The 21,893-nt window shown below is 47.0% G+C and overlaps 1 protein-coding gene across 1 annotated transcript in view; it reads right to left on the bottom strand.

The window, feature by feature from the left end:
- The window catches only part of LOC144485546 (uncharacterized), an 85,319-nt gene that overhangs the window by 2,828 nt on the left and 60,598 nt on the right, over positions 1-21,893 (bottom strand). Inside the window, exon 3 of the mRNA XM_078203679.1 lies at positions 9,987-10,592. Coding sequence (XP_078059805.1) covers positions 9,987-10,592 — 606 coding nt within the window. The remainder of the gene's footprint in view (positions 1-9,986; positions 10,593-21,893) is intronic.

The following is a 21,893-nucleotide window of genomic DNA, read 5'->3' on the forward strand; positions in this document are numbered from 1 at the left end:
CTTCACACACAGACTCAAACTTCACACAGACTCAAACTTCACACAGACTCAAACTTCACACAGACTCAAACTTCACACAGACTCAAACTTCACCACAGACTCAAACTTCACCACAGACTCAAACTTCACCACAGACTCAAACTTCACACACAGACTCAAACTTCACACACAGACTCAAACTTCACACACAGACTCAAACTTCACACACAGACTCAAACTTCACCACAGACTCAAACTTCACCACAGACTCAAACTTCACCACAGACTCAAACTTCACCACAGACTCAAACTTCACACACAGACTCAAACTTCACTACAGACTCAAACTTCACCACAGACTCAAACTTCACCACAGACTCAAACTTCACACACAGACTCAAACTTCACCACAGACTCAAACTTCACCACAGACTCAAACTTCACACACAGACTCAAACTTCACCACAGACTCAAACTTCACCACAGACTCAAACTTCACCACAGACTCAAACTTCACCACAGACTCCAACTTCACCACAGACTCAAACTTCACACACAGACTCAAACTTCACCACAGACTCAAACTTCACCACAGACTCAAACTTCACCAGACTCCAACTTCACCACAGACTCAAACTTCACACACAGACTCAAACTTCACACACAGACTCAAACTTCAAACACAGACTCCAACTTCCTCCTCTGGACAACATCTGTGAGGAAAACACTTTCTTTCTCCCCCTGGGAAATACAGAGACAGAGAAATTCTCTGGAACTGGAATTAGAGCCAAATATACTGAGGGGGAAATGTTTGTGATTTTGTGGAACCTGTTTTTATTGTCCGAGCTTTTTAAAGTGTAATTTATCCTGTCTATTCAAACACTGTTTCTTAATGCATGATTCAGTGATGTTAATTTTAGATTAATTTTTAAAGTAAAATTTTTTTAAAATGAAACATTGTCTTTCAGTTTATTCCATTGGGATTTGTGGGAATTTGTTTATTATAAGGTGACCATGAGGATCGTAACAACATTGATATGTCTGGTGTTGTTATATGGTGCATATGATGTGGAGATGCCGGTGTTGGACTGGGGTGGGCACAGTAAGAAGTCTCACAACACCTGGTTAAAGTCCAACGGGTTTATTTGGAATCATGAGCTTTCAGCGCGCTGCTCCTTCTCACCTGATGAAGGGGCAGTGCTCTGAAAGCTTGTGATTCCAAATAAACCTGTTGGACTTTAACCTGGTGTTGTGATACTTCTTACCATATGGTGCATATTAGGTATATTATTTATGGATTTGTATTACAGTTGATGTTGTTTAATTCCAGAATAGTATTGTAACTACTCTGTATATTTTCCAGTCAAAGAGTCAGCAGAGCACAAGATAAATCAATTCAGCAGCTTGAGTCCGTGCCCAGTCTCTGTCGGGGAATCCACTCAGTGCCATTTTTCCTCCATATCCCTGTTCCCCAGTACGTTTAATTCCTTCAAGTGCCCGACAAATTTTATTTTGAAATCACTGGTCGTCTCCACTTCCACCACTCTCATCGTCAGTGAGTTCCAGAACATGATTGCTTGCTCCCTAAGTCAAGTTCTTCCGCATCCATCTGTCATAGAATCATAGAAACCCTACAGTACAGAAAGAGGCCATTCGGCCCATCGAGTCTGCACCGACCACAATCCCACCCAGGCTCTACCCCCATATCCCTACATATTTTACCCACTAATCCCTCTCATCTATGCATCCCAGGACACTAAGGGGCAATTTTAACATGGCCAATCAACCTAACCCGCACATCTTTGGACTTTAATCTCTAATCTCTAATCATGTATCTCTAATCATGTAATAGAGTTCTGAATATTGCTTACATTTTTAGTCCACTAAATATGCAAATTTTTTATATGCTTAGACACAAGCCTGTGTGAAGATTTCGGGAATATGTGTCCTGTACATGAAACAGTCAGCACGGATCTGTCGATTAGGATGAATCAGCACCCTCAGGACAATGTCTATTTCAGGTCCAGCAAAGTGAGAATGGAGGGAGAGTGTTTGGGATGGAGATTTACAAAGTTAAGAATGAGAGGAAAGAATGTTCCACAGAAACTAGAATTGTCTGTTCTGAGTTTTTATCCTGTACTGGCAGCAATGATTCTTGTGAATTTCTTTCACAGGCTATTAGAAGGGGAGAATTTACAGACACAAATCTCAACAAACATGACGTTAGGATCTGACAGAGTCACCCAATTATTCAGGATCTGAATACCATCGGCATTTGAAACTAGAATGGGAAATGTTTGTCTGTTCCTTCAAACTGTTTAAACATCAGTGTGACTGGAAAATCACTGAGACACATTCACTCGAGTGAGAGTATTCCAGTGAACTGACTGTGGAAAGAGCTTTAACCAGTTACACAGCCTGGAAAAGATTGAAGGATTCACAGTGAAGAGAGAGACCATGTATGTGTTATCTGTGGGGTCAAACCTTCATCTGAACCTGGAGATGTACAAAGACACTCAGACCATGGAAATGTAGGGACTGTGGGAAGGGATTCAATTGTCCCTCGAAGCTGGAAACCCTTCGATGCAGCCACACTGTGGAGACACCGTTCACCTGCTCTGAGTTTGGAAGGGGATTTCGTGATTCATCCACCCTGAGGAATCACCAGCGACTTCACATCAGGGAGAGGCCATTCACCTGCTCTGAGTGTGGGAAGAAATTCAGCGATTCGTCTGCCCTGCTGACACACCAGCGGGTTCACAATGGGGAGAGACCATTCACCTGTTGTGTGTGTGGAAAGGGATTCACTCAGTCATCTACCCTGCAGAACCACCAGCGATTTCACACGGGTAAGGGACTGTCCCCCTGCTCAGAGCGTGGGAAGGGATTCACTCACTCATCCCTCCCGCTGACAAACCAACGCATTCACACTGGGCCGAGGCCATTCATCTGCTCCGAGTGTGGGAAGGGATTCACTCAATTATCTAGTCTGCTGAGACACAAATGATTACACACTGGGGAAAGGCCATTCATCTGATGTGTGTGTGGGAAGTGACTCAGTCAATCATCCAGTCTGCTGGAATACTGAGGCACCTCCCCCAATAAGGAACCTGTTCAATGCTCTGACTGTGGGAGCTGCTTTAAAACCTTAGCCTACCTGAGGGTCGACCAGCGCATTCACACTGAGGAGACTCCGTTCAGGAGCTCTCACTGTGCAAAGAGGTTTAGAACATCATCTGACCTACTGAAACATCAGGGAATTCACACTGGGGAGAGACCCTGATAATTCCCACTCACTTTCAGTGATTTCTCATAAAACCTACCAGATTGGAAGCTTCTGCCTGAAATTTTATTTTCCCTTAGTTTCCAAACTGAGACCATTCACCTGCTCAGTGTGTGGGAAAGGATTCACTTGTTCACCCAAGCTGCTGAGACACCATGGCAGTCACACCCATTAGTGATCTTTTGGATGCTCTGACTGTGGCTGTTAATTATATCAATAGAGGTTAAGTTTATTCAGATGGAGGGCGCTGATTAGACAGTTATAATGAGCAGGTAAAAAGTGGGACTCACTAATATAGCTTGGAGTCAGAGTTGAACCTGTAATGTTTGATTCTGTGAACAAATCTATACCAAATAAAGATTGACTCCGCCCCAAGGCTGTCAGGATTATAACATGGTAACAGAAAATGCTTGTCTAATGGTGAAGGTTGGAAACTAAAAGAAAGTATATTTCAGACAGAAGCTTCCAATCCCAGCAGCTTTTGTGAGAAATGACTGAAAGGCAGTGGGAATTGTCAGGGTCTGATTACCTGCTGATGCTCTCGGAGTCTGAACCATACAACCAGTGGAAGAATGAAGTGGCGATGTGGACACGGGTTACATCCCGATCAAGGAGGAAACAAGATCTGGCCTTGGCATTGTCACTTCCTAACACAAGGAAAATCAGCAACAAAGCATTTTCTGATCAGCCAAACTGCAAGTTGATAACTGCACTGGCACGGATGATTCATGTAAAGAATTCACTTCAGGTGGTTGGAGGGTAGAATCCGTCAATTGGTCTATGGGAGAAATCCCTAATTCCCCTCTGTGCCGGGCGATCGCCCTCCTGCTTTAAAGGGATACAATTAGTTCCATTTTCAGTCATCAATTATCTGATTGTTCCATGAAAAGAATTGCTCGAAGCAACAAATTATTGGAGATACCAGAAGAGGGTTTCTTCATGTGTAACGTTTGGACTGAAGGAGAATAAACATCTTTTTCTTCGATTTGTTTTGAAACACTGTTTGTGTGAATTTTTGCGATCCCGGTCAGGACTGTTAACGTTTGCAGAGAAATTCGAACACCCAGTGATTAACTGAAAGAATTACATCACAAGATTCCACATTTTTAAACAAAAACAAACTTTACTGTATGTTTAAATAAAATTTAAAAAGACACACTACAAATTGAATACTAGTCAATAAAGATTTATGATATAAACCTAGTTATATTTTTTTACCTCCCCCCAAGAGTTTCTTTATACTTAATGATATCTTGAAGGTTCATTCACTTCTGTTCCTAGGACCATCCCAAAGGTATGTCAAAGCTCTCCACAATTCACTTTAATTCTCCCCAGTACTCCAGATATTCTCCAAGCTCCAAGAGTTTATGGGAGTCCATCCATTATCCTTTCACTAAACAAGCCTCCAATTTTCCTTTAAGCTCTCAAACTGTGGACTCCTCAGTCCAAACATGGGCTTCACTGCATTCTTGCTGACGGATTTAAATGTTGGAAACACCCCTGGTTTCTAATGGTCCTCTCGGCTTCTGGTCCCACAGCTGGTTCACAGCTCCTGGTCCCACAACTGGTGGCTTCCAAGCTAACTGCAGACTGTCCGCTGGAACCAGGTCATTGATTGGAAAGGACTCAAAAGGTTCCGGGGAAAAGGCAGGAGAATGGGATTGAGATTTATCAGCCATGATCAAATGGCACAGCAGATTTGATGGGCCAAATAGCCTAATTCTGCTCCTATATCTTATGGTCTAATTCTAACCAAGGCTCCACCCTGAATCACATATCCCCATGGTAACAGAGACCAGGTGGAATATCTGACAGATATCTAGCTTCAAAACGAAACCTTTTTTCCCTGAGGTCTGCATGAAGAATTCACCTAACAAAAACAGTACAATAATTGTCAGACCCAATGTCTCCAGCTAAAAGACCCAGCTGACCTTTTACAGTTCTTACCTCTCGAGTTTTGACTTCTTAAACCAACATGGGCCATGCTTTGTGACTGCAAATTCCCTGAGGGTATTTTTGTCAGATTCTCCATCCAGGTTTTCCATTTTTTAAAAGCAATTCTTGCAACTAATTCTTATTTCTAAAACATAGGAATTATGAAATTAGATTTTTGGAACAAAAACAGGAAAAAATGAAAATGTATCACCTTCATAATATCCCATTTAGAATATTACAATATACAACATGCTGTATATCTTAACAACAGCCATGATCTTATTGAATTGTGGAGCAGGCTCGAAGGGCCAAATGGCCTCCTCCTGTTCCTAAATCCACTGTTTTCCTGTGTTGATCTATCTTATAACCTGCAACAGACACAATAATCCCTCCATTGTCCACTTCACATTCACAAGTCCAGCTTGGTAACAGCACACTGCTGGGTTCCATGTCCAGGAATTCAGTCCACTGAAGATGGAAATTACTGCTTGCAGTCTTTTCTGAAACTTTTCTTTTTACAATAATTATAGTCCAAAGTTCCTCCTGCAAAAGGAGAGTCTTCATTGCTGTTCAGTTGTGAATTTTCAAGTTCTATTTTGAAAACAGTCTGTTCAGAGTTCACATTTTGAAATTTATTTTCTTCCATGTTTGCAGTTTCTCCATTGTTTAAATCCAGAGAGAATATTCCAGTCAATTCCACCTTGAAACCGAATTCTTCTTGCTCAGTTATAGCTGATTCCTTTATTGTCCAGGACAATATATTCACAATATCTTTAAAACAGAAATTAAACATTCCCATTTGATTTCAGACAGGAACATATTATGTTAGTTTGTTCTTTATTGTCGATGTCAGGCTGGGGTTGTTCTCCTTGGAGCAAAGGAGGTTGAGGGGAGATTTGATAGGGGTGGACAAGATTCTGACAGGTTTAGATAAGGTGGACAAAGAAAAGCTGTTCCCATTAGCTGAAGGGACAAGGACGAGGGGGACACAGATTTCTTGTTTTGGGTCAGAGATGCAAGGGGGGGGGGGGGGGGGGGGGAGATGTGAGGAAGAATATTCTGATGCAGCGAATGGTAATGACCTGAAACTCGCTGCCTACGAGGGTGGAGGAAGTGGAGACAATAAACAATTACAAAGGAAATTGGATGAGCATTTGGGATGTGCCAAACAGAACGACGAACAAAGAAAATTTTGTTTTCTCAAAGAAAACAAAAAAAAAACAAAAAAAAGAACAAAGAAAATCCATCAAGACTTAATTTGACTGAGTGTGGCAGAAAGGGACCTACACAGGGTTGGAGTCGGTGGGATTTGGCGGGGGGAACTCTCCACCGGTTGGGGATATACCAGGTACAGACGAGGATGGCTGTGGTTGTTGGAGGTCAGTCATCACTGCAAGGGTCACTGCAGGGTTCATCTAAAACTCTGCTGGCCATGTTTAAACTCACATTAAGTGTTATTCCACTATCACCCTTGTGCACGATGATCCACCCAGTAAAGCAACAACTTAATATTAAAATTCTCATCCTTGGTTTCAAATCACTCCATGACCTTGCCTGTCCCAATATCTATAATCTCCTATAAGCCCCACAACCCTCAATATATTACACTGCTCTAATTCTGGTCTTTAGTTTGTCCCTGCCCTTGCTTCACCATTGCAAGCTCTACCTTCAGTTGCTTAGGCTCCAACCTCTGGAATACCATCCCTACACTCTCCAACTCTCCACCTCGCTTTACTCCTTTAACACACCCCTTAAAATCGACCACTTTGACCAAACTTTTGGTCATCTAACCTGATATCTTCTCTGTGGCTCAATATCATACTTTACTCTACAATGCTCCCTGGATGTTTTATTATTTTAAGGCGCTATATAAATATATTTTGTTGTTCCTCATGTCTCCTGGGCCTAATCATTTTCAGCGGCTTCATTCATTACCGTCTCCCCACCGTAGGGTGGGAAACGGGGATGTTCACTGATGATTGCAGTGTATATGACCATTCACAACTCTGAATACTGAAGCTGCCCGCATGCAGCGCAGGACCAGGACAACATTCAGGTTGGAGCTGATTGTCAATTCATATTGACACCACATAATTATCAGGAAATATCTATTTCCAGCAAGAAAATCTAACCATCTTCCCTTGATATTCAATGGCATTACCGTCAGTGAATGCCCCACCAGCAATAACTTTGGGGTTACCATTGACCAGTCATTTAAATACTGTGGTTACAGGAGCAGATCAGAGGTTGGGAGTTTTGTGGCAGGTTACTCACTTAATGATTCCCCAAAGGCTTGCCATGATTCACAAGGTATAAATCAGGAGTAAGGTGGAATATTCCCTACCTGGATGAGTGTACCTGCAACAATTTTGTAGATCATATCCAGGACAAAGTAGCTCGCCTGATCAGCATCTCAAATACCACCTTAAACATTCACTCTCCACCATCAGCCCACAATGGTGGCAGTGTATCCACATATTAGATACACTGCAAGAAATCACCAAGGCTGTTTTCACAGCATGTTCCAAACCCTAACTTCTACCACTTGAAAAACAAGTGCAGCCAGCGTATGGGAATGCCACCATCTGCAAATTGTACTCCACATCACACACCATTCTGACTTGAAAATCAATCACCATTCCTTCTCTGTCACTGCATCAAATTCCTGGAACTCTCTAACAGCGTTGTGGGTATACCTACACCAGATGGATTGCAGCGATTCAAGAAAGTGGCTCACTTTCTTCACAAGGGCAATCAGTGATGCGCAATGAATGTTGGCCTTGCCAGTCACATTCACATCCCCTGAAAGAATAAAACAAAATCCTCATCCCTGGTATCATTCCCAGTCATGAGGACTGCAATTATCAATGAACAGCTCCGCTTTCGACTTTATGATGGGGGGGAAGGTCATTGGTGGAGCAACTGAGGATGGATGGGCCTCGGACACTACCCTGGGGCTGAGATGATTGGCCTCCAACAACCGCGATCATCCTCCTCTGTGCGGGATGTGGCTCTCGCCGGTGGAGAGTTTCCCCCTGATTCCCATTGACTTCAATGTTAATCGGGTTGCTTGATGCCACGCAGGGTCAAATGCTGCCTTGATGTCAATGGCAATCACTCCAACATCACCCAGTTCAACTCTTTTGTCCATGTTTGGACAAAGGCTGTAAATGAGGCAGGAGGTGAGTGGTCCTCGGTGGAACCCAAAATGAGCATCAGTGAGCAGGTTATTGCTGTATAAATGCTGCTTGATCGCACCGTTGGCAACAACATCTTCCATCATTTTGCTGATGAGCGAGACTCGTGACATTGGAGGGCAGTTGGCCAGTTTGGATTTTTCCTTATCCATTGCCTTCAGCTGCTTATTGATATCCCTTGAAGTGAATCGAATTGGCTGAAGATGGGCATCTGTGATACTGGGGACCTCAGGATGGATAATTCATATGGAGAGATTAGAGAAGCTGGAATTGCACTCTATAGAGCAGGAAAGGTTAAGGAAAGATTTAATAGAGATATTCAAACTTTTGAGAGGTTTTAGTCCTATTTTCAAGAAGGGGAATAGGGATAGCCCAGGTAATTACCGACCAGTGAGTCTAACCTCAGTGGTTAGTAAACTGATGGAGAAGATCCTGAGGGACAGGATATATGAGCATTTAGAGAGGTTTAGTATGCTCAAGAATACTCAGCATGGCTTTGTCAAGGGCAGATCGTGCCTTACGAGCCTGGTGGAGTTCCCCTCGCACCTTAAACCCATGCCCCGAGTAATTGACTCTTCCACCCTGGGAAAAAGCTTTTGACTACCCACTCTGTCCATGCCCCTCATAATTTTGTAGACTTCTATCAGGTCGCCGCTCAACCTCCGTCGTTCCAGTGAGAACAAACCAAGTTTCTCCAACCTCTCCTGATAGCTAATGCCCTCCACACCAGGCAACATCCTGATAAATATTTTTCCGTACCCTCTCCAAAGCCTCCACGTCCTTCTGGTAGTGTGGTGACCAGAATTGAACACTAGATTCCAAGTGCGGTCCAACTAAGGTTCTATAAAGCTGCAACAAGACTTGCCAATTTTTAAACTCAATGCCCCGGCCGATGAAGGCAAGCATGCCGTATGCCTTCTTGATTATCTTCTCCACCTGCATTGCCACTTTCAATGACCTGTGTACCTGTACACCCAGATGCCTCTGCCTATCAATACTCTTCAGGGTTCTGCCATTTACTGTATATTTCCCATCTGTATTAGACCTTCCAAAATGCATTACCTCACATTTTTCCGGATTAAACTTCATCTGCCATCTCTCCGCCCAAGTCTCCAACTGATCCATATCCTGCTGTATCCTCTGCCGGTCCCCATCGCTATCCGCAAATCCACCAACCTTTGTGTCGTCCACAAACTTACCAATCAAACCAGTTACATTTTCCTCCAAATCATTTATATATATTACAAACAGCAAAAGTCCCAGCACTGATCCCTGAGGAATGTCACTTGTCACAGCCCTCCATTCAGAAATGTACCTTTGCACTGCCAACCTCTGTTTTCTTCTGACTAAATATCTCTAAACTTCCTAACACCCTGTCACTCTGTGATCCTTGTGACATTTGAAACCAGGCATTCACAAAAAGACTCAAAGAGCATCAGCCCACTGGAGGCTGAGACCAGCCAGTCCAGCACAAAGAAACCCTCTGACCCTTCCCATTGACCAACTGTGAGAATGAACAAAATGCAATCCTGGATGTAATTGAGAACAGAAACAATAACAGCAGAATCCAACCCCTGGAATCACTCGTGAACCTGTTGATGTCTCAGCAGCTGGGATGAAACGCTGAAACCCTTCCCACACTGAGAGCAGGTGAACGGCCTCTCCCCAGTGTGAACTAGCTGGTGTGTCCGCAGGGTGCATAACTGAGTGAATTCTTGCCCACACTGAGAGCAGGTGAATGGTCTCTCCCCAGTGTGAACTCGTTCGTGTGTCCGCAGGTTGGATGACTGAGTGAATCCCTTCCCACACTGAGAGCAGGTGAACGGCCTCTCCCCGGTGTGAATGCGTTGGTGTCTCTGCAGGTGGGATGGCTGAGTGAATCCCTTCCCACACTGAGAGCAGGTGAATGGACTCTCCCCAGTGTGAACTCGCTGGTGTCTCTGCAGGTGGGATGACCGAGTGAATCCCTTCCCACACTGAGAACAGGTGAATGGCCTCTCTCCAGTGTGAACTCGCTGGTGTGTCTGCAGGCTGCAGAACTGAATGAATCCCTGCCCACACTGAGAGCAGGTGAATGGTCTCTCCCCAGTGTGAACTCGCTGGTGTGACTGCAGGTTGGTTGACCGAGTGAATCCCTTCCCACACTGAGAGCAGATGAACGGCCTCTCCCCAGTGTGGTTGCGCCGATGAGCTTCCAGCTGAGATGGGGTTCTGCATCCCTTCCCACAGTCCACACATTTCCATGGTTTCTCCATGGTGCAGGCGTCCTTGCCTCTCTCTTGGGTGGACAACTAGTTGAAACTTCGTCCACACACAGAACAAGATTACAGTCTCTACCCGCTGTGAATGTTGTGATATTTATTCAGACTGTGTAACTGGTTAAAGCTCTTTAGTCAGTGCACTGGAACACACTCACTCAAGTGTGGCAGTGTGTTGATGCTTTTTCACTCACACTGACATTTTAAATCCTTTCAAATCGACAGACTGGACAATCATTTCTCCTTCTGGATTCAAAGTCCGATGATATTGAGGTCCCAAGGAATATGATTCTGTCACGTCTAGACGTGATGTTTGAGATTTCAGTCTGTGATTCTTCTTTCAATATCCTGTAAAATAAGTTTCCAAAAGTCATCAGTGTCAGTACAGCATAGAAATTCAGAACAGACAATTTCTATGGAACATTCTTTCCTCTCTCATTCCCCAAAAGCTGTAAATCTCCATCCCACACACTCTCTCCCCATTCTCAGCAGGTCTGGCAGCATCTGTATGGAGAGAAAAGAACTGATGTTTCAAAGCTTTGACAAAGGATCATCTGGACAAGAAACATCAGCTCTTTTCTCTCCTTACAGATGCTGCCAGACCTGCTGAGATTTTCCAGCATTTTCTCTCTTGGTTTCAGATTCCAGCATCCGCAGTAATTTGCTTTTATAAGGCTGCAGATACCTCCTCCCAAGTAACATGCGTGTGCCCAAGACATCACCACTTGTTTCCCTTATTGCTTTCGCACCCATGGTGCTCTCCGCAGTCAACACAGAGGAGAAGTATTCATTAAAAATCTCACCCATCTCCTGTGGCTCCACACACAGATGGCCATACTGATTTTTAAGGAGATCTATTCTCTCTCTCACCACCCTTTTACTCTTAAGATAGTGATAGAACCTCTTGGAATTTTCTTTAATCTTACCTGCCAGATCCATATCAGACCCTCTTTTTGTCCTCCTGATTTCCCTCTTCAGTATTTTCTTACACTTTTTATAGTCAGAGTGATTCACTTGTCCCCGATTGCCTAAACCCAATGTATGCTTCCTTCTTTTACCTGACCAGAGCCCAATGTCTGCCAGAGATCCTTAAATTTACCATTCTTTCCCTGCATCTTAACAGGAATATACTGCCCCTGGACTCTTGATATCACACTTTTAAAACCTCCCATTTGCCAGTCATTCCTTTCCCTTCAAACAAACTCACCTAATCGACATCTGCTAGATCCTGCCTAATGCCCACAAAAGTGGCCCTGCTCCAGTTTAGGGCCTTGACCTGTGGACCTGTCCTATCTTTTTCCAGAACTATTTTGGAACTATTGGTGCTCCCAATAGTGCTCCCTGACTGACACTTCAGTCACTTGCTCCACCTCATTTCTTAACTGTCTAATAGAAAGTGAGTCCAGGAATTGATGATGAAAAATAAGGAGCTGGGAGATGAATTGAACAAGTATTTTGCCTTGGTGTTCACAATAGAGGATACAGTTCAAACTCAGAAACAGCTGGAAATCAGAAAACAGGAGTGTGGGATGAACTCTGAAAAAGCACAATTCCCAGGGGAGTGGTCCTCAGCAAACTGTTGGAGCTGTGGGCTGATGAGTCCTCGGGTCCTGCTGGGCTCCATTCTCGGGTCTTAACAGAGTGAGATAGTTGATGTGTTGTTCAATTTTCTATAATTCCCCATCGGGAATTGGATAAAGGGAAACCGGTGGATGCGCTGTCCTTAGATTTCCAGAAGACATTTGATGAGGTGCCACATCAAAGGTTATTGCAGCAAATAAAAATTCATGCTGCGGGGTTAACATGTTGGCGTGGATAGAAGATTGGCTAACAGCAAACAGTGGGGAGAAATGGATCATTTTCTGGTTTGAGAGAGAGAGAAACTGGGGCAACCTTTCCAGCGTCTGCACATTCCCTGGATTCACTTCCTTTCCCTTCAGTTGCTGCAAGTCCCCAATTTCCCCCAGAATGAGAAAAGAAATGGAAAGAGGGTTGAAGAGAAAGTGATTTACTCACAGATGTTGGTTTCTTTTTGTTTATTACAAATACGTTAATGCAAAACAGTTACAAATACACAAAGAACAAATGTGAAAAAAATACATTACCAATGGCTAACGCCATCCATTTATCAGTTACTACCTTCTATTTCGGAAGGGTTCACTAACGGTCATAGTTTTCCAGGGCATTGCCCTCTCAATACACCTCCAATTACAAATCATAATCTACAAAGTGACAAACATTAGTACAACACAACAAGAATAAACATTGCAGCATATCCGCCGCCCTCCAGGGCACCGCCTCCCGGGTTTTTCCCCTGCCGGGGGATGCAACCCTCCAGAGGTACTCAGGTCCGGGGGTTCCACCTGACGGATGTTCGACTGGAGGCAGGGGGACAGGAAAACCACCCCAAACCTACTCAATCCGGACTGCCTTCCGGATTTTCGGCTGGGGCGGTGGGAAAAGCTCTCCGGGATACTCAATTCGGCCTGCCTTCCCAATTTTTCTCCCGGAGAACAAAACCCCCCCGGTGTTACCCCTCTGGGTGCCCCGGACACTTTCCCCAACTGGATGTCACACCCCCCGGGGGTCACTCTATCCGGGGGGGGGGGATACCCCCAGGCCACAAACAATGCAAAGATTTTCCGTTGGTTAGTACAAACACGATATTACAAAACAATTACAAATGAACAAAGAACAAATCTGAAAAATACATTACCGATGGCTAACACCATCCATTTATCAATTACTACCTTCCATTTCGGAAGGGTTCATCATCAATTACAGTTTTCCAGGGCATTGCCCTCAAAATACACCTCCATTTACAAATCATAATCTACAAATCTACAAACATTAACACAACACTACAACTGTACACAACAAAAAATAAACACTGAAGCATAAGGGCACCGTCCCCTGGGTTTGTCCACCTGCCGGGGGATGCAACCCTCCAGTGGTACTCATATCCGGGGGTTACACCTTACGGATGTTCAGCCGGAGGGGGGAAATGGGGAAACCACCCCGAACCTACTCAATCCGGAATCCCTTCCGGAATTTCAGCCGGGGCGGTGGGAGAGTCTCTCCAGGGTACTCAGTTCGGGCCTGCCTTCCCAATTTTTCTCCCGGAGAATAAAATCCCTCTGGTGTTACTATATCCGGGGCTTCACCACCCAGAACTTTCCCCAAGTGGATGTCACACCCCCCGGGGGTGACTTTATCCAGGGGGGGATGCCCCCCAGGCCACAAATAACGCAAGAAAATAGACGGGGGCCGGAACAAACCACCAACTATCATAACAGGAAAACCACATATTACAATAACAAACAATCCATGAACAACCATACAATTGTGAAACATTTCGGAGGCATCGCCTTCCAGAGCTTCGCCCATCAACATTCCACCGTCCGAAGTCGACAACGCTCAACTACAGTCCTCCAAAGTCCACCACTCCGGGCCAGAACTTCCAAAATCACACCCACTGGGGCTGCACCGTCTGGGGTCACACCTTCCGCGGCTGAACCTTCCGAAACCATAGTTCCCAAATGGCTCCTCCCTGGCTTGGGTCTTCCGAGATTGCATCTACCTGGGCCACGCCTTTCAAGGCACAGGAATCCCAGCGAGAGCAGCATTCAACAAGCCCGAGCCGAAACAAAAAGTTCTTGCACAAGTCACGAACCCAAGCACTTGAAACAGAAACTTCACGCCGACCAAGGCGTTCCTCCCAGCGGCCACATTTCCAAAAGCTCACCGCAAGGCGCGCATTAAGCCCGCCTTGAACTCCTTATCCTCTGCCCGCCCCCTGCCTGGAGCACACTATACTGGCCAACACGCAAAGCGAACGGCCAATATGGTGGACTGGCTGGACAATCCAATCTTTCCCACTCACAGATGTTGGCGACAGGGGGAAGTTTGAGTCTGTCTGAAGATCAATCTTCATTCACACAAAGCCCGCGCTCTGGTTGGCTGGAAGACCAGAGTCCTTCCAGTCCTCCAACTCTTCCCATTGGTCAACACCTCAGCATGAAGATCAGAGGGTGGGTTCTCCCCTGCACACGAGGCGGGGCTCCCGGGTCCGCCCGCCCGGGCCTGCGCACTGGAAGGTGGAGACATCAACACGGAGCAGAGTGATTCCTATTGGCTGATTCAGGCAGGGCTCCATTGTGACGTCACAATGTGGAAGTTGTCCAATGAGCTTCAGAGTGAAACTCCCTCCTCTGGACAACATCTGGGAGGAAATCAATGTTTCCCCCTTTCCATTTCTTTTCTCATTCTGGGGGAAATTGGGGGCTTGCAGCAACTGAAGGGAATGAAGTGAATTCAGTCTGTATATTCCACACATATTTACTCCACTAATGTAGACATTTATCTGTCTGGCAGCCTGCATGGAAATTTTCAGCTCTCTGCGTCCAGGGCAGGAAGCAGTGAGCATGGATCTGTCAATCACACATGAGGACGGCCTCAACCGGGATCTTGGGTTCATGTCACACTATCTGTAAACCCCACAACTTGCCTGGGCTTGCAAAATCTCACTAACTGTCCTGGCTGGAGACAATACACATCTCTTTAACCTGTGCTTAACCCTCTCTCCACTCACATTGCCTGTACCTTTAAGACTTGATGACCTGTAAAGACTCGCATTCCAACCATTATCTTGTAAATTGAGTTTGTGTCTTTATATGCCATGTTTGTGAACAGAAGTCCCACTCACCTGATGAAGGAGCAGCGCTCCGAAAGGCTTATGCTACCAAATAAACCTGTTGGACTTTAACCTGGTGTCCTGAGACCTCTTTCCGTGCTTACCCCAGTTCAACGCCGGCATCTCCACACTCTGAGTGGAAACAGAGAGAAGTAGGAGAGGCCGGATGTGAGGAGAGAGATTTTATATACATCTACAACTCAACAGGAACTTTGACAGAATTTCCAAATCCTGTGAACAGCATCAGCTCCAAGTTCCTCTCCAACCCATACACCATCCTGACTTGTCTGACATCCAGTACTGAAAGAACAGAAATTTATTTCATATAAATACTGGGAAGACTGAACCCATTGTGTTCAGTCCCCACTACAAACTCCACTCCCTCGCCAACAACTTTATCTCTCCTCCTGGCAACTGTCTGAGGCTGGACTAGGCTGTTCACAAACAGGGTGAAATAGTTCATCCCAAGATGAGCTTCCAGCCACATGTCCACATCATCATCAAGACCACCTTCATTCATAGAAGCATTGATAGTAATTAATTAACAATAATGAATAATAAAATACAGTGTAGAAGGAGGCCATTCAGCCCATCGAGCCTGCACCGACAACAATCCCATCCAGGCCCTATCCACATATTTACCTGTTAATCCCCCTGATACCAAGTGACAATTTATCATGGCCAATCCGTCTAACCGGCACATCTTTGGACTGTGGAAGGAAACCGGAACACCCGGAGGAAACCCACACAGACACGGGGAGAATGTAGAAACTCTGCACAGACAGCGACCCGAGGCTGGAATAGAACCCGGGTCCCTGGCGCTGTTAGGCAGCTGCACTAACCACTGTGCCACCGGGCCACATGTCAGTGCCATCGCCCGACTCCAGCCCAGTCTCAGCTCATCTGGAACCCTCACCCATTCCATTGTGACGTCACACTCTCACCCATTCCATTGTGACGTCACACTCTCACCCATTCCATTGTGACGTCACACCCTCACCCATTCCATTGTGACATCACACTCTCACCCATTCCATTGTGACGTCAGGGCTTCCCTCTCCAATCACAATCCATGCCGGCCTCCCACATGCAGCCTCAATGGCGGCAGTCAGCCCGGGTCTAACACTACAAGCTGCCGCTCCATTTGGTACAAAGCGGGGGACCGGGAAGTTCATTTCCGGGGTTTGGGTTTGAACAACATGTTTACAAAGTCTCTCCACCCACCCGCCACATTTATCATTCCCCGCGCGCCGCCCTCGACCTCGTATTGATCTCGCTTCCAAGTTAAAACCGTCCGTCCGTCGCCATTACCCGCACTGCGCATGCTTCAGGTCCCGCCCCTCATTCACTCTGATTGGTTGGAGGACCAGCCGCTCCCGCTCGGTCCTCCAGCCCCGCCCCCTCTTCCTATTGGTCCGGAGCTGCCGTCAATCAGTCCCCGGGCATTGTGATGTGGAGCATGCGCAGTGTCATTGCTGTCCTTGGCGCTTGTTTGTCCCGGAGAAGCGGAGTCAGCGTTAGGCGGTGGCTGGGAGGATTTGGAAACACTTTGTGGATCCGCAAACCCTTCAGAATCATTGTCAGCTCCCTGGTTTGCAGCTGCGGGGCTTCTCCCTCCCTCCCTCCCGGGAACAGGCCCAGGTTAACGGCCCCATCCTGGCTCAGCCACTGGAGGATGGTTCACATCAGAGGATGGGGGAAGGGGACAATAAATAAGAGGTTACACGTTGGCCTCAAATCAATGAGGACTCTGATCTCTGGGAAGGAAGGAAACCCTGGGAGGTGGGCGGGGAGGATTCACAAACACCCGCTGGAGGCCCCAACACCCCCAATAAGAAGCTGCAGCTCCCTGCAGTGACCAGGAGAGAAAAATAATTGATTTTATTTTCACTCTGTACAAAAGAACTGAACCCAGCCAGAATAGAGAGTGGGAGAAAAGATTTGTGAAGATATTTCACACTGGGTTTGCCAGGCTGACCAACTCTCTGAGAAAATAAAAGGACATCCTTCATGAGTCTGTCGGAGCAGGTGAGCAGTATTGTGTGCGGTGCTGCTGGAACTGTGTGGGTGGGCACGGGCTGGTTGGCAGCCAGAACAGTTGGAAGAGGGTGCTGCACAGATCCATCTTATGGGTGAAACAGCACCCATACACCATGCAGCCTGGCACACTGGAGTCATGGGACAATCCATTGAAATATGAGATGGTTGGTTAATGTGGGAGTTGGTTGCAGGACAGGGAGGAGGGAAAGTGTTCAGGATGAGGATTTACTGCTTTACAGGAACAAGTGAGGAAACGATGTTCCACAGAACATAGTTTCAAATTCCAGTATCCGCAGTAATTTGCTTTGATCCCACATAAACTTATTGGACTTTAACCTGGTGTTCTGAGACTTCTTACTGTGCAAACTCCACAGAGACAATCACCCACCGCTGGAATCGAACCCAGACTCAGTGATGCAGCAGTGCTAACCGCTGTGCCACAGTGAAGGTAGTTTGCCGCAAATTTGGGGTGATAACAATGGGCTGGATGTTGCTCAGAATGTGGAGCACTGCAGCAAAGTGCACAGAGACAGAGCAGCAGACTGGACTGAGAAATGGAGTCTGCAGACTGGAACTGGCAGCATGAGGAGAGGTTATTTAGTCTAACACTCACAGCAATCTACAACCCACCCCCATTACCGAGACAGTGAGACAGAGATTACAAACACTCACCAGCACAGCTCCACTGAAACGTCCCAGGAAAAGGGGGAATCTGTGACGGTTCCTGTCCTGAAATAGCCCCAGGACTGTCACTCAAACCCCCAACCCGGCCCAGTTCACAGCTCAGCCTCTCAGCTTGCAGCTTCCTGCACCTTGAGCCAACCCTGCCCAGGTGTGGGAGGGATGTCGAACCACAGAGTGGGGGGAGGGGTGACCTCCTGCTGTGTCCCAAATAGTTTCTCCTTCCCCTCCCCCTTGGCGCTCTACGGTCTGAATGTGGATGTGTTGATGGACATTGCAGAGCCTCACTGAGCTTATCCTGGGTCACATCTGTGATCATCCAGACTGGAAGCATTAACTCCATTCTCTCTCCACAGATGCTGTCAGACCTGCTGAGATTTTCCAGCATTTTCTGTTTCAGATTCCAGCACCCGCAGTGTTTTGCCTTTATCTTCATTTCAACAAGCATTCTTTGATGGCCTTTATCCCCAATGCTCCTTTCCAGAGCTTCCCACCTTCTGCTATTGTCCCTGACTCCCACATTAACTCTGTCATTCCTGCCCTTTATCCCGCTCACATCCCGCTCGAAACTCAGGCTCAGAGTTTTAGCGCCATCTCCCCCTCCCCCAGCCTCCACATCCCAACACCCGGAATCTCTAACCCAGCGGTTCCAGTTTGTCTGGTTTGAGTTCAGATTTGCCGCAGCACCGACAGGGTTTCACTTCAAACCAGCCGGAACTGACTGCTCACAAATCCCTAAATGTTTCTCCAGCAGCCCGGGCTTGTTAATGTTGTTTAAAGTCAGCGCCCAAATGCAGTTACTCTCCTCAGTTTAAAAAGCTTCTCCGTTTAATCCAAAGTATTATTCGCACCAGACACAAACACAAAATTGTGAACGTTACCCACCGCGCCCCTCCCGGCCCCAACTCCCCCGCCCCCCCCCTCCTCCCCCCCGCCCCCCCCAACGAGACCCGAGCTGGGGTGTCCTGAGTAAGAGACATCTGTTTCGGTTGTGACAATTCTTACACATTCTCTGGTTGACATAAAACGGAAAACGCTGGAAATTGCCCCCATTACCGAGATAGTGAGACAGATTACAAACACTCTTTTTTTTAATTTCAAAAATATACTTTATTCACAAAAAAAACTCTCCAATAAAACATTGCAAAATGACAGATCCAAAAGTCATAAACAGTGCAAAAAAGAATCATTTTTACAGTACAATACAGTGCTTATTTACAAAAACATTACATTTCGTTACATTTCATTACTTAAAACTATATACATACGTCAGAGTTTACTGTGTGCCGTTATTTTTCAGGTTGGCACACAGTTACGCAGGCCGAGGGTATTCTGCAGTTACTGAGCCCTCGGTCTGCCTCGGTTGAGATGCTTTACACGGTGGCCTTTCCCCATTGTGCCTTGGCGGCGGCTGCCCCAAGCTTGAGCGTGTCCCTGAGCACAGAGTCCTGGACCTTGGAATGTGCCAGTCTGCAACATTCGCTCGAGGACAATTCTTTCAGCTGGAAGATCAGCAAGTTTTGGGTGGACCAAAGTGCGTCCTTCACCGAGTTGATGACCCTCCAGCAGCAGTTGATATTTGTTTCGGTGTGCGTCCCCAGAAACAGCCCGTAGAGCACAGAGTCCTGCATCACCGAGCTGCTCGGGACGAACCGCGACAAATACCACTGCATCTCATTCCAGACCTTCTTTGCAAAGGCACATTCCACAAGGAGGTGTGCGACCGTCTCATCAGCCCCGCAGCCACTTCGAGGGCAGCGTGCGGTGAGGTTGAGACCTCGGATGTGCATAAAGAATCTGACGGAGTGCCCTTCTCACCACCAGCCAAGCCAGGTCTTTGTGCTTGTTTGTGAGTTCTGGTGATGAGGCATTCTGCCAAATGACATTGACAGTCCGCTCAGGGAACCATCCGACAGGATCTGCCGTCTCCTTTTCTCTCAGGGCCTCAAGGACATTACGTGCTGACCACTGCTTGATAGCCATGTGGTCAAAGGTGTGTTTCCGGAAGAATTTCTCCACGAAGGACAGGTGCTGCGGTATGGTCCAACTACTTGGAGCGTTCCACGGCAATGTGGCCAGACCCATTCTCCGCAACACTTGGGACAGGTGGAACCTCAAAAAATAGTAGCACTTGCTGTTACTGTACCGAGGATCTACACACAGCTTGATGCAGCCGCACACAAAGGTGGCCATCAGGATGAGGGCGGCGTTGGGAACGTTTTTCCCTTCATTCTCTGGAGATTTGTGCATCGCCTCCCTCCGGACACGATCCATCTTTGATCTCCAGATGAACTTAAAGATGGCCCGGGTCACTGCTGCTGCACAGGACTTGGGGAGAGGCCACACCTGCGCCACGTACAACAACACGGACAGAACCTCGCATTGGATCACAAGGTTCTTCCCAGTGATGGAGAGGGAGCGTTGCTCCCACAATCCCAATTTTTGTCTGGCTTTGGCGATGCGCTCCTCCCAGTTTTTGGCCCATGCCCCTGCCGCTCCGAACCATATCCCCAGCACCTTGAGGTAGTCTACCCTAACGGTGAAGGGGACAAAGGATGTGTCAGGCCAGCTCCCAAAGAACATGGCCTCACTCTTACCCTGGTTGATTTTGGCCCCCGAGGCCAGCTCGAACTGCTCACAGACTCGAAGGAGCCTGCGAACAGACGAGGGGTCCGAGCAGAAAACAGCCACGTCATCCATGTAGAGGGAGGCTTTGACTTGCGTCCCTCCGCTGCCTGGGATTGTAACCGCTTTGATGCCTGGGTCGCTTCTGAGGGCCTCGGCAAAGGGTTCAATGCAACACACAAAAAGGGCGGAGGAGAGAGGGCAGCCCTGCCTGACTCCAGACCTGATCTGAAACATATCTGATTCCCACCCATTGATTGAAACTGCGCTACTGATGTCTGTGTAGAGCAGTTGGATCCAATTGCGGATTCCCTCCCCAAAGCCCATTTTGGAGAGCACATCCATCATGTAGCTGTGCGATATTCTGTCAAACGCTTTCTCCTGGTCTAGACTGATGAGGCAGGTGTCCACCTGCCTGTCCTGCACGTAGGCGGTCATACCCCTGAGTAGCACGAGGCTATCAGAGATCTTCCTGCCGGGTACAGCACAGGTTTGATCAGGATGGATCACTGACCCCAGAGCAGACTTGACCCGGTTGGCGATGACCTTGGCCAGAATTTTATAATCCACATTCAATAGTGAAATGGGTCTCCAATTTCTAATTTCTTCCCTTTCCCCCTTCTGCTTGTAGATGAGGGTGATGATGCCTTTCCTCATGGACTCTGACATGCTGCCTTCCAGAAGCATACTCTCGTATACTTCCAGGAGGTCCGGGCCCGTCAAGTCCCACAACGCCGAGTAAAGCTCAGCCGGTAAGCCGTCGCTACCGGGAGTTTTACCCTTCTGAAGGGACTCGACTGCCTTTGTCAGCTCATCCAGAGCTACCGGTCTGTCCAGGCTCTCCCGCTCGCCGTCGTCCAAGACTTGCGTGATAGACGGCAGGAAAGAATGGGAGGCCGTGCTGTCTGTTGGCTTCAGGTCATACAGTCCGGCATAGAAGGATTTGCAGATCCTCAGGATGTCAGACTGCGATGACCTTACAGAGCCATCTTCTTCCTTCAGGCTTGTGATCACAGAGGTTTCTCTGTGCACCTTCTGGAAGAAGAAACGCGAGCACGTTTCGTCCTGCTCCACGGAGCGGACCCTGGACCGGAAGATAACCTTGGAGGCCTCCGAGGCAAAGAGCGAGGCTTGCTGGCTCTTCACCTCCCGGAGGTCCTCCTTGACATCCACCCCCATCGACTGCAGTTGGAGTAGCTCCT

This window comes from Mustelus asterias, unplaced genomic scaffold (genome assembly GCF_964213995.1).
Source record: "Mustelus asterias unplaced genomic scaffold, sMusAst1.hap1.1 HAP1_SCAFFOLD_198, whole genome shotgun sequence".
In the NCBI taxonomy this organism is placed as follows: Eukaryota; Metazoa; Chordata; class Chondrichthyes; order Carcharhiniformes; family Triakidae; genus Mustelus; species Mustelus asterias.